This window comes from Strix aluco, chromosome Z (genome assembly GCF_031877795.1).
Source record: "Strix aluco isolate bStrAlu1 chromosome Z, bStrAlu1.hap1, whole genome shotgun sequence".
Taxonomy (NCBI): domain Eukaryota; kingdom Metazoa; phylum Chordata; class Aves; order Strigiformes; family Strigidae; genus Strix; species Strix aluco.
In genome coordinates this window covers 93,707,496-93,724,840 of record NC_133971.1, presented here as the reverse complement: position 1 = coordinate 93,724,840, position 17,345 = coordinate 93,707,496, and the positions used below count along the sequence as shown (strand labels likewise).

Sequence of the window (17,345 nt, the reverse complement as noted above, 5' to 3'; positions counted from 1 at the left end):
CTAGACTGTATTTTAAGCTCAGAAGAAAGCTGTGCAATTGTGCTTTGTGTCATAAAATTGGATTACTGAGGTTTTTCATTTTGCAAGATGTTTGAGTGCATGGGTATGTTGTAGCCTACCATTATAAAGTTGTAATGAATAAATTGCACAGGATCAAGTCACTGCTAACAGCACTGTTCATTGATTTCCTTCAAGAACAGTCAGACCGTTAGTAGAAGTGTGTTCCTTTTGACAGTCTTCAGATGGTTCTTTAGCCCAGGAAGTACAAACCTTGCTCCTTCATCCATAATTGGGAATTAGTATATAATTTTGGAGATATTGCACAATTTTGATTGTAGGAAAATCCTTACAGAGAGTTAAGCCATACCCTTTAAGCTTCAGCTAAAAAATCCTGATTAATACATCCTAAACTGGACTCAGTATGTGCTGATCTGAAGCTGGAGTTAGTCTTGCTAACACAAATCATTCAACTTTCAGTGAGGCTTCCACTGTATCCCATAATTTCTGCAAGGTCTTTCAACTGTATTGTGATTCAGAGGTGTAAGTGACTGTATGTTGTGTATTGTATTCTAAATCAAGCCATCAATTCATTTAACCTATTCCCTGTTCTGTAGTAGGAAACTTTATTCATTTTCTACAGAGAAGTAGCTAAGGACTGTATTTGATGTATTATAGCAAATAAGAGGACATAGAGGAGGGAATAAATAACAATACATTTACTTCAACCCCTAAATGATGTAATGAGTGTTCAGCTATCATAGAAAGGAAATGAGGGATGGAATTAGTTTATGTACTCATTATTAACACTCTTAAGTGAAAATTGTGAGCTTTTGAGTGTCCTCAGAGCTGAAGGTCAAACCACAAAACCCGAAGAAGCTTTAAGTCCGCTGGTTGAATTAGGCCCCCTGGATGAATTAGGCAAGTGAGGCTTCAGGTACTGTTTTACAAGTAACGAATTATTTCATTACTGATGTCCAGGTTCTATCCTGCCTGTGGGAGCAGCAGGGCAGAAAAACAAGTAGCATCGAAGGTGGGGCTGTACCTTGCTATGCCTGAATATCTTACTAATATTACGCACATCCAGCTGCTACAGCAGCTCAGATCAGGTCGTGATGACGTAGTAGTTAGGTTCTTGAGAAGAAAGACTGTTTTGCTGCCTATATTAGACTCTGTATCATGGCCAAGGATGGAGCTGGGTTGGTTTTAGTAAAAGTGGAGTCTCCTAGCATGTATACTTTCCTCTGGATAAGCCATTTTACCTGTGTAGTGTCTGCTAATCCAGTGTCTGTAATGTGTGTAGCTTTGAAAAAGTTAAAAAAAAAAAAATTACTTCTGTAAAAAAAAAAAATTCCCAAACCCAAGCCAAACACCCCCCCCCCCCCCCCCCCGCCCCCCAAGCTGAAAAACCCATAATGCAAGTAATCCACATGTTTGAGGACTCAAATATGACCGATGAAAAATGGTGCTGCAGCTAACTGGACTTCTTAAAAACTGTGTGTGTTTGCTGTTACTTCTGCAGGGTGATAGAGTTTAGAAGATGCACCTATGATTCCCCTCTCTGCAAGTCTGCTCTAATCTTAGCTGGACAGATTCACCCTTTACTTATTTTCCCCAAGGCTTTGCACGTGTCTTTGATCCAAGTATGTGATCTATTCATGTGAATCAGTATTGTGTGTATTGTCTTTATCCTGCTATTGAAAAAGGCATTGTTTATGAAAACACATAGTGTTCCATGTTTATAGCTCTCTCTCACGTTATAGATTTGGCATGCATCCGCCTCATTGTCTTGGCAAGAGGAGAATTAAACAAGAATGCATGTGCCCCAGTGGGGAAAAGGATACATTAATTATTGTAGCTGAATGACATTGATTACAGCAATTAAGCTTTTTTTTTTAAAAAATGAAAACTAGTTTGAGAACAGATCAGGAAAGGATCTTCCATTCTACGTGATTGTGCTAACCCAATATTTTCTTGCTTTATTTTGAATATAGTGTAGAGGGAAAAGCCCTCTTTTATATTCAAATAACAAAGTTCAAATGAGTAGTGTAAATAGAATAGTGGAAGAGACAATATTCTTAAAATGCACTCTTACTTTTTTCATCCTTTTTCCCTCTCTCTTCCTCCCTTTCGTCAATTGTTAAGAGAAAAAATCGGGTACCTTTTGGAAACTAGTAGCAGGCTTGCTCTATAAGCATTTTCTAGATTCAGATAGCTAAAGTTACTTTAGATTAGATTATCTGGACTTCATTATTGGCTGTGGTTTCTGTCTAAGGTTAAATACTCCTAGCAGTTCTCATTTTTTACTAACAGGAGCTACATTGTGTTACTCATGGGGGATTCTATATAAAGGAAACCATGTTTCCGTGATAAAAAACTTGATTTCCTTTAGAACGTGCAGTTCACTAGGTGACAATTTTTAATGTGTTTTTAATAAACCAATTGTGGAAAGGAATAATTTTGCTTTATTGTGAATATTCCCTCTGGTGTGCTTCTTAAAATTGAGTCCTGGATTTAAGAACATACTTGGGTTAAACAGAGTAACACTGTCATAACCTGGCTGTAATGTTGTGTTTATTGCAAGACGTATTTATTTGAATACAAAATAAGCAACCATTTGGGTAATCATTGTGCTGCAGTGCTGTAATGCAGAGGGAAAAGCTATGTTTGCTTTTAGGCCATTCAGCATTATAAAACCCTGCACTTCTTTATGCTCTAAGTTTCTCTTTATAATTTTATTTTGAAAGCAGAAAAAAATCCTGATGAGCCAAGAGATTTATCTTCTGTTTTTTTTAGTATTATATGACAACTTGAAATAGTTTAATAAGCTTTTTCCTCAGTAAGTCTTGCAAGTCTTTTGTTATAGTTGCTTTTAAAAATTGCAGTGGTAATGTAAAATACCACCAGTTTTATTGCTTAGAATAGTTGCATTTTTAAAATAATTTTTAATCATCCCATGCATTTTGTCACACTGTGTACAAGTAGAGAATTATTTCTGCTTACTTAGTATGCACTTTGGAAATTCATGAATCTCGTCATTGAAATGTGTAAAACCTCTTCAATAGATAAATGTCTATTCATGAACTAATGTGTAGATTTAATTGCTTAAGAGCAGCAGTGATGTGTACGGTAGGCTGTATTTGACAGATCACAGTTTAGAATATCGTTCAGTGTATGTTAGACAAATGAAACTGTGTTTTCAATCTGTCTCTGCTTATTCTTCATCTTGAGATTAAAAAAAGGGGGGGAAATATGCAGAGTGCAGCGAATTTTCAGAGGAGACTTGAACTGTAGACCAATGAGAAGTCACTAGTGACCGGTTCAACTGTTAGTAATAAAGCCATTTAATATGACCTTAGCTAAGTAGTAAAGTAAGGCTTGATGTGCTTAATATTAACATATTTGTACAATACCAACATCTCATTTAATCTATCCAATTATTATTAGTTATTTGTTTTATATATAGAAGGGTAAGCATCACCATTTTCTCTAGCGGTAATCCCAAGTGCTTTGTATTTCAGGAAAGAATGCTATCTCTTTAAACAGGTAGAATTTATCTTCTGGTGTTTTGTTCCTTAATTAAAATATTGATTGTCTGGATCTGTGTGTTTAAATCTTTGCTTTTTTTTGGTATTTGAAAATCCAGAAAATCTTTGGTATGCTTCATTTCAGGAACGGAGTGTGAAGACCTCATAGAAGAATTGCTGTGTTGCCTCATCCAGCTCATTGTTGAAATTCCCCTCTTGTAAGTTTGCTTTTTGCCTTTCTCCCCTCTCCTGCTCTGGCTTCTTTCTATGAATTTAGCATTTGAGAGAATATCAAATTTAGAGTGATGGGGTTATAATGTTTAAGTACTTGTATTTGAATGCTGCATGTGATGGGGCAGTACTGATAATGATAACCTGCTGCCTCTACCGGCCCTGAACATTCTATTGGAAGAAGTACATGATGAACATCTCACACCCAGTTCAAACCATCAACAGAAGTTATCCTGGTTTATTTTGAGGAGTTTTGACATTTGTTTCAGGTACCTCTGTCAGCATACAGACAGTTACTACTAACTTTTGGCTAGAAATCGTTGTGCTAATTGTACAAGGAAAGGTACATTGGAGGTGTCACTTCATCTCTGGTGGATGCAGCAAGGTGCAAACAAAAATTCCTCTTCTGTAGTTGTGTTGGTTTTTGAACTGTGTGTGCATTAAATAAGTCATATGAGTTATTTAACACTGATTTCTGAAATACCAGTGAGTTGGTGTCTGAAGAACAGAGAAGAGAATTGAGTAAGTGGACTGTTTCTGTACATCTCCACATTTGTTTACATTGCTTTTTTAATGCATCTGCTGTATTTGAGATATGTTGATTCCACATCTCACTGGGATACATGTCATGAAACATACTTCGGTATTATATGAAGGAGAACTTACTTCGTTCTTTGGAAATAAAAATGTTTTTCCACCCTTGTCCTGATAAGTTTTAACTTCTTTTTTCCCAAGATAAACTTTACCAGAGATAGTGTTAGCAGTATCTTTTGTGTTAAATTGCATTGTAGTCTGCCTAAAATGTAGTGCCCCAATTAAAGCATCACAGCTTTGAAAGAGTTTCAGATTATCTATTATAGTGTAGTATATAGCTCTGCTGAGGCTTTAGTTTTTGTACTTTGGATTGTTCTTTTGGTTGGAAAGCTGACAGAGATGCAATAGTTTTTGAAACATTGCTCTCATTAAATACAGCTCTCTCAACATTACATGAGGGTTTTGTCTAGGTAGTGTGTAATGAATTAGTGATTAGATGATTTAGAGTGTCATTCTACAAAGCTTGTCAGGACTTCCTGGAACAGATACACGTTTTGTTTGGAGCAAATTAGAGGAAGTACATAGCGGTGAGAGGACTACGATACATGGGCAAGTTCATCAATTCTGCAGGGTTTTATTATTCTTTCTTGGAAGTCCAAATGTGTGTGTGTGGAGTTCAATATCATTTAGTCTGTCTTTCTCGCAGAAAAAGTTTTACAGGCATGATTGTTTTTAACCCTTTTCAACAACTGAACCTGTCGGCATCTCTATTTCTGTGTGAATGTTAAAAGCACTTAGTTTACTATACAGTACAGTGGTAATGGCTTATTAAAAGAGAAGTATTTATAAAGCCTGTCTGTGATCTTTAATGTTCAGCTATATAGAAACATACTATTCATAAGAGTTAGATGTGGAAGGTTTGGGGTTTTTTTTGTCATATAGGTTTTCTTAGTTAAATTTTTCCTGAGATAACATGTTATTGAGTTGTTAGTAAGATATTAACACTTACCAAACTGTATTTTATTGTCTTGCTTACCAATATAACATGTTTAACAGTGTGATAATGTGTTAACTAACAATTTTATCCCCATTTCATTGAAGGGGAAGTAGGGTAGGAGAAAGGAGATACAGAAAAACTTCCTTTCTCTAATACACAATCCAACTCTGTTCTTCATAAAGATGTTATAAGGTTGAGACATTTTTGTTTACTGTAATATTTTTTCAGGAGAATGATCTGGATTATTTTAATAGCAAGTTTACTTTTTACTTTCCTCCCTCTCCTTGATCTGATGTACACTATAAATTCTTTCTCTACTGTGTATCAAGGGAGTAGTTCATTCCTGTCTTTAGTTGGAATAAATTAAAATTACAAGCCTAGTATGTGAATTTTGGAAAGGAATGGATTGAGTGGAATACATGAAATATTCAAACTCATAATGATTTCTCTGGCAGGATTTAGGATCACTTGCTAGAGGATAGGCAGCTTTGGCAGCTTACAGTGGCACTGCTGACAGAGTGTATGTCTGTAAAGCTGCTATTAAAGATAAGTTTTTGTTGTGACAGACCATTAAAATCTCCATGCTGAGTCTGTCTTTGAAACATCATTCAGAATAGCAAAGTTTTGTTAGGAGCATTCAGTAGCCTTAACAGAGGTTTGTCACATTTAGTGTGTCCCCTGGGTTCTGTAGATGCATTTTCATGAAGGAGTGGATACAGCTGGCAGCTGCTGTCTAAATATATTGCTTCTCTATACCCCAGTTTAAGCTTCTTTTTTTCCTCCTTCACTGAAATACTAAGATTATTTTTAAAGCATGGAAGATCATCTCTGTGTCCAAAATGCAGGAGCAGAGGTACCTGTGCCAACAGTCTGGCACTCTTTGCTTTTGAAGTTGTTCTAAATGTCATGTCAGGTGCTTTTTGGTGGAAGCAGGACACTCCAGAGGTACTATATTTCTTTCTACCCTCTCTGTATATAACTTCAGATGTCTTAATGGGTTTTGGGAGGGGGGTTTGTTTTGGGTTTTTTTGTAAATGTGTTACGGAAAAGTGGACAGCATTGCTATGGATGATGCTGTGTAGATACTGTTTGTGATTATAACATAGATCATATTATTCTTCACTGTTGAGTATTATGTTGTGAAGATGTGTGTTAGATGACAGGTACTGTTGGGAGGAGAGCATAGGATACCTGTGTGTGTGGTATTTTGCAGGCAGGTACATAATCTTAACCGGTGTTCCAGACTGACCAGAAGCAAGTGTAAGGAGTTTGGGCTTCGAAGGGGCTCTGAGTTCATGAAGGCTTGAGTCTTTCCTGAGCATGGGCAGAGCTTGCTCTCACCTCTGAGCGTGCTCTATGAGAAACCTTGGTAGAACAAGCTCACGTCTGCTTACAAAATAACCTAGAGACGTACTTGAAAAATGTAGGTGGACAGTTCTGGTGGTTTAGCCCCCGCCGGGGTCTGAGACCACGCGGCCGCTGCCCCTCCCCCACAAAGGGAGTGAAATACAAAGCCCCAAGACTGAAATAAGGAAAGGTTTAATACAACAATGCAATAGCAACACAACAAACAACAACAAAAACAATAACAGTAATAGTGATAGCAATGAACAGAGCAAAATAGCTACCAAATACAGCAGTGAGAAGCACGATGTACAAAACCACGAGCGCACCGCGCTCCTGCGCCAGGAAAATGTGACCTGCCAGGATGTGACGTCAGCATGGTATCTGAATAACCCGGCTAGAGCTCCCCCCCACTGCTGGGGAAACTTAACCCTATCCTGGTTAAACCAGGACAACAGTCTAGCTCAAAATTCATAAGGAAGGTGAGATGGGGAGCATGACAAATGGTAAGTCTGTAACGCACCTTTCCACATCCCTTACTGTGAAATTCAACTGAAGAACCAAAATGTGTTGATTTTTTTTGTTGGGAAAGGCTGCAGAGATTTACAGCAAAGCATATCTAGGAGTGTCTCAGGATCCTCTACGATGAATTTAAGAAACTATTTTGCAAAGTCAGTTTATATTGGGAAAGGCAAATGTGCTTTAGGGCAGTTACACTCAGCATAGCTAAACCAGGCTGTAGTAGGGACCGTGGGACTCGGCAGCATTGTGGCTCTGTATCTGAGAGTTACTAAAAAGATCTTGAATTATCCTTTTGAAAAATAGGCTCAGCTGCCTTGCACAGAATGCCAAGAAAAAAAAGTTTCACATTTAGTTTTAAGACACTTTATAGAAACTACAGCAATATTGCTTTTCAAGAATTAGACTTATGCAGTCCCTTGTAACACTTGTGTTACAGTATGTTGATGTTTGATTTATGGCTCCCTGGGGTATGTTATGGATACTCTACTTTTTCTTTGGTTTTGTTAATGTCAGCACTCAAGCGTGTACTTTAATGATTAAAACTGCATAGTCAGCGAAAAGATGCAACTTCGGTATTTAATTGTATGACTTTTATGTAGAAGCTATTGCTAACATTTTGTTGCAAGATAGAGCTCCCGAAGCTTTAAATTATAAAGGCTTCTTTCAGCAGCTTGTTAAGAGCTGGTAAACATAACTGAACATCTGGTTGTTATCAGTACATTTTCACTTCATTAAAAACTATAAATGCATATGGAGGAAAAATGAAATATTGTGATCTAGTTACATCACTGTTAAGTAGCACCCTGTGGTGCCAGTAGAACTTAGTTGATATTTCTATTACATTCCATTATTTTCTGTAGTTACAATTGTTTTAGGTTGCAATCTTGGTTACTTCCAAATCTAAATGTTAACAATGTTTTGACTCATTTAAGGATGCTTTCTACATTTCCTGGGAGCTTAAAAGTTGAATGTAGGAGCAAGAAGGGCGATAGAATTGATTATAAAGCTCTATGGAATTGTTGCAACGTAGGAATGATGCCATGTACAGATGATGAGAAATGTTAGGCTTTTTGCCATGCTAATTTTGAGCAGCAAAGAGGTTAAGAACTGTTTTCTCCTATCTCAGGAGTGTCGCATTTTATTTTTTTTCTTACTTTCAAAACAATAGGTCAAAATAGTGCTTCTTTAAAATGGACTATTCAAGAAACTTTTATCAAGACTGAGTAGCTCCAGAATTTGAAGAGCTATTTAACTTTAGCATTTTTGGCAACTTTGTCTAATCATCAAAGGGAAACTTCCATCTGTTGAAACTTAGATTGAAGCTAGCAAAAATATCCAAACTGAGAGAGATTTGTATTGCTTCATTTTGAAGACCCTCAAAGTTTAAGGTTATTGTGCTCTATGTAGGAGGGATCTGATGAATATAAAGGGACTTTTATTTGCTGCTGCCCCTTGTGGGCTAGCAAATAAAAATACTTATTTGGAAGATTTTTTTTCATCACCCTTATATCCTTTTCTCTTTTCTGATGGCAGATGTGTGGCCTCTTAAGTGTCTAAAGGTCCTAAGCAGAAGAATCTTTATCTGTGTCACATATTCTTCTTTCTGTTCTAAATCTGTTCTAATTTAGTTTTTTAGACTTAGATCAGTGTTTCTCTAGGACCTGTCTTTGCACTAGGTGAGCTTTATTTTACATTCAATTTGTAACAGACTTTCTAATCCCAGAGCATCGTATCAGAGGTCTGTACTGCGATTTATCATACATCATACTGTGTATTCAGGCTCCTAATAATTGCTTTCTCTGTTATGGTTTTCAGCCCTGTCTTCACAAAAGATACTAGATGCATCTTGAAAAACACCCCTTTGCTAGTACTTGGGTTTGGTCTCTGGTCTGGGCAGCAAAGGCAGCTAGGTGCTTACGTCAAGCGCATCTCTTTCACAGAATCATTCAGGTTGGAAAAGACCCTTGGGATCATCGAGTCCAACCATCAGCCCTACTCTACAAAGTTCTCCCCTACACCACACCCCCCAACAGCTCATCCAAACGACCCTTAAACACATCCAGGGATGGGGACTCCATCCCCTCCCTGGGCAGCCTATTCCACTCTCTGACCACTCTTCCTGGGAAACATTTTTCCCTCATGTCCAGTCTGAACCTCCCCTGTTGCAGTTTAAAGCCGTTCCCTCTTGTTCTGTCACTAATCACCTGTGAGAAGAGACCAGCACCAACCTCTCTACAATGTCCTTTCAGGGAGGTGTAGAGAGTGATGAGGTCTCCCCTCAGCCTTCTCTTCACACTGAGCAGTCCCAGCTCCTTCAATGGCTCCTCACAGGATTTATTCTCCAGGCCCTTCCCCAGCCTCGTTGCCCTCCTCTGCCCTCGCTCCAGCCCCTCGAGATCTCTCTCGGATTGAGGTGCCCAAAACTGGACACAACACTCCAGGTGTGGCCTCACCAGTGCAGAGCACAGGGGGACTATCACCTCCCTGCTTCTGCTGGTCACACTATTTCTAATCCAAGCCAGGATGCCGTTGGCTTTCTTGGCCACCTGGGCACACTGCTGGCTCGTGTTCAGCTGCTTGTCACCTGCTTTTTGACACCTTAAGAGTTTGCAGACTGTTTCAAATCAGTGACAGCGACCTGGCTGACAGGCATAAGCCTTTTTTCTCCATTGCCTAGACAACCATGAGACCCAAAGAGATTATTGCTGCCACTACATCAAGATGGCTCTGCCTTGAAACCAGTGGCTCATGTTTGAGGCTGTGGAGCAGGTCTGCCTTTCACGCAGGCTGCGTGGCTGTAACACAGGATGTGATTCCTGTGGTCTGGCTCTGTTCAGATCTCTGGAATGCTCTAAGGTAGCTTTTTGAGGACCTGGGTCGACATCTCTTTGGCTGTCTTCTCCTTGGGGGTTGAAAGCTGCACAAGCCCAGTGCATTTTTATGGGTATTTAGATGGCTCTCTTGTGTTCTGTTCTTCGGAAGGTAAGGTCACAGAATCACAGAATCATCTCGGTTGGAAAGGACCTAGAAGATCATCTAGTCCAACCGTTAACCTAGCACTGACAGATCCCAACTACACCAGATCCCTGAGCGCTGGGTCAACCCTACTCTTAAACACCTCCAGGGATGGGGACTCCACCACCTCCCTGGGCAGCCTTTTGCTTATAGTGGATATTGCTAACAAGACTTGTTGATGTGAAAGGTAAATACAGAAGAATATAGATTCTCTCTGCAACATTTAAAAGTCAGGCACTTTTTCTAATATTTTTAATCTGTAGAGGGAAGAACTGAACACTAGTGAAATTAAAATGTACACAGCTAAGAAGTCTCAGATGGTTTAGGAGCAGGTCTGGGAATAAAGGGTCTTGAATCCAACTGTCATTGTAATCCTTTAAACAGTCCCTTTAGAGTATTTCCACCTTTTTTGGTTTTCTTGTTGTCATTCTATCTCCCATTCAAGAATACCCAGCACGGGGGAGATGCAGCAGGAAATGTCAGAGATGCTCTGTGCTTCCAGCTGGTGTTTCTTGGGTGCCCCTGTGGGACATCTCCCAAATGTTTGGAGTCAGCTGTAATGACTGTAGTGCATTACCGGCTGTCACGGTGCGTGTGTGCCATGACTGGGTGTAAAATTAGGAGTGATTCCAAGAGGAAAGATTATATTCACTTTGAGTTGTTGTACTTGTATCCTGAGTCTGATAACCAGATATTCTACTTGCTTTTCAGTTTTCAGAACTGATCCTATTCTCTGTGGTGACTCCTCTTTCACCTTTCTGGTGGGCCCTCAGGAAGCAGGGAAATGAAACCTGGTTCCTGTACGATTTGAGAGTTTTTGTATGAATCAGCCCTTTTGGCAACTCTCCTAAATTAGAAAATGAGTTACCTTTTAACCTTTTAATACTCAGAGTAGACAGCTCTGGCTGGGTGAAAGTTCAGGAAAATATTTAAATGGGGAGGGGGCTTGGTGTAGTGTGAGTTGAAATTCAGAGTTTTGTTTCTGACTGTTCAGGCTGTTTGTAGGTGTGAAATCATTTATGAGCTTTCAGCCTCTGTGTGCTAAGATATAGAAATAGCTGCATTTCATTGAGTAATTAAAGTGTTTACAACAGCATGTGCCTTCAGAGGGGTAATTGGAGCTCCTAGCTGAGATTTTTTTCCTGTATATTGCCTCTGTGTTTCATCTTGGTTCCTCTTGCACAGACCTCTCGGGGGCAGGGAAGAAAGCTGAATGATGTGGTGAGCACAGAGAGCAGTTGTGAGCAGTGCTTGGTGTTGGAGAGATGCCAGCAGCAGCAGCAGGATGATGACACATAGGTAGATTGTTGAAGTTCTCAGTAGATGACACTGATACAAGGTCACCCACATGGTTTTGAATGGAAAAAGCAGATGCTAGGACACTGGGGAGCTGAGGTTTTAACAGTACCATAGTTCTTGTTCTGTGGGGGGTGACTGCATCATTTGGAAACAGTAGCTACCCCAATACCTCTCCCCTTACCAGTTTAGATAGATAAGCTACTGGTAGCATCAGACTCCTGTGAACTGCTCCTATTGCTTTTACTTGAGTCTGCAGGAGTAGACAGGAGTATTTTGGGTTTTGTATTTTCCCCACAGGCTTATGACGACAGATGATGTTGCTATTATGATCTTCACGTTTTGGTCTGCTTGAGACTCTGTCATTTTCTTTGTAGCTCAGAAGAAATCTGCTTTGAAACATAGTGGTGTGGCTTCTGTTTGCTATGTGGTACCATTTAATGTGAGCACTTGCCTGTGGGTGTGAGCAAGTAAAGGCAAGTATTCAAACTATTGCAGTTGGAAGAGTTATTGCTCAGGTGGATTGCCTTAACTGGTTCCTTGTGTGTGCTCTTTCCCTCTTTCTACCACAGAGAAGATCTTTTATTTTTGTTAAAGATTACTGTTTTGACCACAGACCTCTTTCTCAGCCATTTGGAACTTTTCAAGTGCATATCAGCATGGTGATATATTTGAAATAAGTGTCTGTAAAAGGGCAAGGTGAAATCTTGGTCCAGTTCAAGCAGACAAAGGCTTGTGAGGGTGTGAGATGCAGATAAATGTTCTGGTGTGGCTCTCCAGCCTCAAATGCCTGAAGGTTGATAGCTCTGGAATTCATAAGTCTTCCACCACAACTAATAAATAAATCAATAAAAATGTATGTTCTTGATGAAGGACCAGATGGAAGTGATATCCTTTCCAGTTTGTATCCTGGAAGAATTAGTTACTCTACCAATTTCTTCTAAAGCAAGACTTCTTTTAAGTCTAAATGCAGTGCTGCTGTAAAGTGGTACTCCCATGGCCAAAGGTCTCTCAGAGGAGCCCAGGATCTCTGCTGTCTACCTGACCAAAGGGATTAAGATGGAAAGTGCCACTGACTTATTAGAATTTTTGTCATTTGATTTTAGTAAGTTGTTGTCTAAAGATTACTGTAATACAAATTGTACATGGTGATTTATTTTAAAAGCTTTCATTGAAATGGTCTGGTATCATTGCTTTTGGAAGGAATCCATTAATGTATCAACATATGAAATGCAGATACTAAAATGTGTGTTAAATACATGCACACATTTGTATGTTATGCTAGCATCTAGAAATCATGCATTCTGGAGCTCAAGTCGTCATTCTCTGAAGAATTTTTAATTTAAGATAATCATGGGTACATATGATGTGTCTTTGCTTTAGGGACTAAATGTGTATATATAAGGTTTGTTGCCAGAAATCAATTTTAACTTGGGTGTCACATGCAAGAACCTGGACCTATTCCATCTGGTTAAAGAAACAGGCGCTTGCTTTGTGTCACTGTGTAAGAAACGTGATACCAAGGAGGACAGCTACTTCCAGGAGAGAAACATTTGCCATGATTTCTACAGTTCAGTCTATGCCAGATTGTTCCCTCATGAAAGAGGGTTGTTCCCTCGTGAAAGAAGAACATCCTGAGAGGGTCAAAAGAATAATATCTGTTAGCTTGTCTACCTGATAGGGGAATATATCCTCCAGGGGGAAGGAGAGAGAGAAAAAGAGGGTAAAATTAAGTGAGAATAACTACTGAAATCTCCAAAAGAGAAAAAACAGAAGAAACAAAAAAAATTGAAAAAGACCTGTGTATGCTTTGGTACATTGCTCTATGAAGTCCATTTACATGGGACATGAACTTTATCTGTGTTCTGTGGATTTTTTATTTGTTTTATAAGACACTTGGGAAGGGGAAAAAAACCCCACAGAAACTCAGAACATAATGCAGTTCTGGTTTTCTGAAATAAATAGCTAAATAATTTTGACATGTGATTGATACATGAGTTCATTATTTCTAGTTTCCTCCTTATCTGCAAGCAAACAGTTTTCAGAGGAAGTTGGAGATCAGCATAAATTCCATGTAAAGTCATTCTATATGACTGATAGCTTTGAATAAAAAAAAAATTTAAAAGATTGAAGACCAACCCCCCCTATTCTGTAGTCTCTCAATATAAATAAACAGTATTTTCTTTGAAGTTAAAAGAGGTTCCTGGTAGTTCTTGTGACCCTTTAGAAATGCTTGAGTTTCAGAAAACTACATTTGACCCTTGGTGGTGAAAATAATTGTGCTCTGGAGTTTTATCCTTGTGCTGATAAATTAAGGGTGACTGTAGCAGAGAGGTTACCCCAGATATCAGGACTCTGGTTGTGTTTATGTCAGAGCAAATTTAATTTGAACAGATTCTACAGGCTGAGTGGAATATTTCTGCAGTTAAATGTGCCCTAACTGGGTGTTGAAGAGCAAGAAAATTGGAACAACTCACTAACAAGAGCTGCATGAATTTATCTTTCTTTCTGTTTTTTTCTTTCAGAGTTATATAAGTGTATTGAAAGCAGATTTTTTTTTTTAAAGAAATTACTACATTACTGTAACCTCTTTATTTCTTTACACTGAATCTTACAGAAATAGAAGAGAATTTTGTAATGTCTTCTCAGATTTGCTATACCACTTGTATGGTTTGTCATAAAAATAAATGAATGAATGAATGATTGAAATGGAGAAAAAGTATAGTAGACCCTAAAATTTGTTTCCTCTCAGCAGCGATCCAGTGGATGTTGTAGTGTGTCTTGAAGTTAGCCTTTTCATTCATCAGCTCGGGGTTACAGACATTGTTCTTATATTCTCAGCCTTGGTAATGATAAGCTTCTGATTTTTTTTTCTTCTATAACTAAAAAGTTTTTTTTCCAAGCTGTTGTTTTTATTTTGATAGAAAAATTATTTTTTTTTGCTGGTGGCTAAACCTGTAGTATTTGATTATATATTGGTCCTCCTTGCTTTACCTGGGACAAACATGGGTAGTGGATTGCAAAGCATCACTGTTTTGAAGAGGGAGTGGGAGCTGTTTCTAGCTCAGCCTTGTTTCTGGGTGAGGTGAATTTGCAGTGGAACCAGATCACAGTGTAACCTCTGGCCTGATCTAATTATCAGCATTTGCACTGGCTAACTTCCTCAGTAGTGGGCAAGAAGTCAGGTAACTCACAAAAACTAGAAGTAATTAAGATGTACTTCATGATTTTAAGGAAGAATGTCATTCAAGCAGTACGTCCCTTCCTGACCTGTGACTTAAAATGTACGTATTCAAATACTTCAGCTATGTCAGAGAAAATCAAAACAGTGAGTTTGCATAACCTTCACTTTCAAAAACATTTTTGTGTTGGAGGTAGTATGGTTGTGTGGACTGCAATCCAGGAAATTGTGATTCCAATTTGCTCTTGACTTGGAGCAAGTAACTAGCACTGTCTTTGCTCAGAAACTCTGGCCTAGAGCTACTGCAGAAGAGCTTAACTTAAGCTGTCTATACACAGTGAAATGAAACTCTTCTCATGCTTTACAGTAACCTGTGTTATTTACAGTATTTCTAGCAACCCACTTGAGAATATTAAAGTATTTGAGGGTGCTAAAAATCAAACTGACTTCTTCTAAATGCAATCCAGTTCATTTTGGTAAAGACCACAAGTTCTGATCCTGAGATTAATGAGGAATTTTACTCCAGCCAGTCTTTTCTTTGGTTATCGTGTTTCAAGAGAGATTGCACTGCAGTTTTTAAGGTGTCATTATTTGAAAGAGCACTTAGTTTTATGTTTATACTTGTTTTAAGAATGTAATTTTTGGAAGGTGACATTATAACAAAGAAAACTTAGCATCGCTACTTAAACACACATTGATGCTGTTTTTTTTAAATTTAAAAAAAAAAATTTAGTAGAGATACTATAAAATCTTTGAGATTGAGAAGTATAAATAGATTCTGAATTTCCAGTAGCTCCCAGGTAAAAGAACCTTAATAAATGATGCTGGACACCTGTTGTAATGTAATGATACTGGATTGTGAAGCATACCGTGGAAATGAAATAGTAACAGTGCGTGAAACATCAAAAGTACTTAGTAACAGTCTTTCTAATGGATTCTAATGTTCAAGATCTTTCATTGTGTTTTTAAAAGGTATCCTTATTACTGATTAAGGACGCAAATGCTATTTTTCTCTCCCTTTTGAAAACAGGATGTGTAACAAAGTCATTATAGGCATAGGTGGGAACAGAAAGCACAAGGTATCCCAAACAGTGGATCTGTCTCATCTGTTTTGCTCCACAGCTTTTCCTAATTAACCTTAACTTAATGAACTTTGCTAAACTGTGCGATCTCAGTATTTAATCATTACAGCACATTCTTTGGGATTGGCTGTAATATCTCGAAACTTTAGACTTCGCTTACCTCAAAAATACCATTTAAAACTGAACAACTGTATGTAGTACCTTGATATCCAGAGTATTTCTTACACTTGAACTAGTGTTTGTGTATTATATTCCTTTCTTAAGGATCCACTTTTCCTGGCAGATGGAGCTGTGTTTGTCTAGCTGGATATTTCTCTGACTTAGCATGATGAGTTTGTGACAATTTTATTTCACAGGACAAAGAACACACTTTTGAGATATATTTATTATTTTTAGAATGAAGTGTAGTCTGAAAATTGCAGCTGGAATGTTCTGGGCAATACCTCAATGTTTTTACAGTGTCTTTTGGCATATAAAAAAAAAAGCTTCTCTTAAGAAAAACAACCCATTGTTGGTATGAAGTGATTCTGGATTTTTTGAATTTGTTGTTTACATGTTCCCAGTTGAAACTCGCTGTGCTAAACAGTGTATAACTTCAGGTGAAGCTGCCGAGTGTTCTTGGAAGTCAGTTTGTAAACAAACCCAGTAGATTAATCTTTATAAATTTTTCTTTTTTCCTGCAGAGATATTACATACAGCATTTCTTTGGAAGCTGTGACAACCCTCATAGTCTTCCTCTCCTGCCAGTTATTCCACAAAGAAATTCTACGAGAGAGCATCATTCACAAATACCTGATGCATGGTCGATGGTATGTTGTGTTCTGAGGTGGTAACTAATGGCAAAACAAATGCTTCTGATTGCTCATTTAGACTGTACTTGAAAACAGAAGACAGTGAATTTGTTCTGCCAAAAAGAAAATAGAACAAAAAAGCAAATATTTGTAAAGGCTGTTGGAAGGTTTCAGGTTTAAGTGTCACAGCCCAGAATTCAGTAAAACTATTGTGAAAGCCATTTTCATTTTTTTGAGGGTAACTTCATTAGCTTAAAACAGGTTTTACTTTTCAGGATAGACTTTTTGATTCAGCTATGGGTCTTTTTCTGTAACACTGCAGTCTAGAGAATCCATGTACCTCAGGCTAATGAGCCTTCTTGCAATACGGATAAATAGAAGCCCCTTGAAAGATTGCAGATATATGCTACACTGAGTTTTAAGCTGCAACAGTGGAAATACTTAGCAGGTGGTGAACTGGGTTGTGTGAGTAATACCACTTGCTCTGGCTAGTCAGTTGTTTCGTTTAAATGCTGTGTCATGGTGGCTTATATGCATTTAATCAGGCTACCATTCATCATCTTTCAACTTTAAATTCCATGCAGGCAGATTTTTGGTAAATGTATGTATTGTCTGGTTTTCTGAAAATTCTACTAGGTGTAAGAGGTACTGCTCTGGGGTGACAGGCAGGGAGAGGGGGAAGCACAGGGCAGACTCCTGCAGTGTATGGGCAGAGCAACTGTAGGCAGAAGAGGGGTAGAGACTCAGTGTTTGTGGGGTTTGGTGGTACTTAAATCCTCTGGACTGAAGGAATTGAGGGTTTGAGGCAAAATGGGGAATGTTTGGGAG

General features: G+C 38.4%; 1 protein-coding gene across 4 annotated transcripts in view; it reads left to right on the top strand.

Annotated features, from left to right (window-relative positions):
* Window positions 1-17,345, top strand: part of DYM (dymeclin) — a 226,709-nt gene that overhangs the window by 29,114 nt on the left and 180,250 nt on the right. For all 4 annotated transcript variants that reach the window (XM_074812049.1, XM_074812048.1, XM_074812051.1 and 1 more), the window contains 2 exons: window positions 3,670-3,742; window positions 16,410-16,535. In XM_074812049.1, coding sequence (XP_074668150.1) covers window positions 3,670-3,742; window positions 16,410-16,535 — 199 coding nt within the window. The remainder of the gene's footprint in view (window positions 1-3,669; window positions 3,743-16,409; window positions 16,536-17,345) is intronic.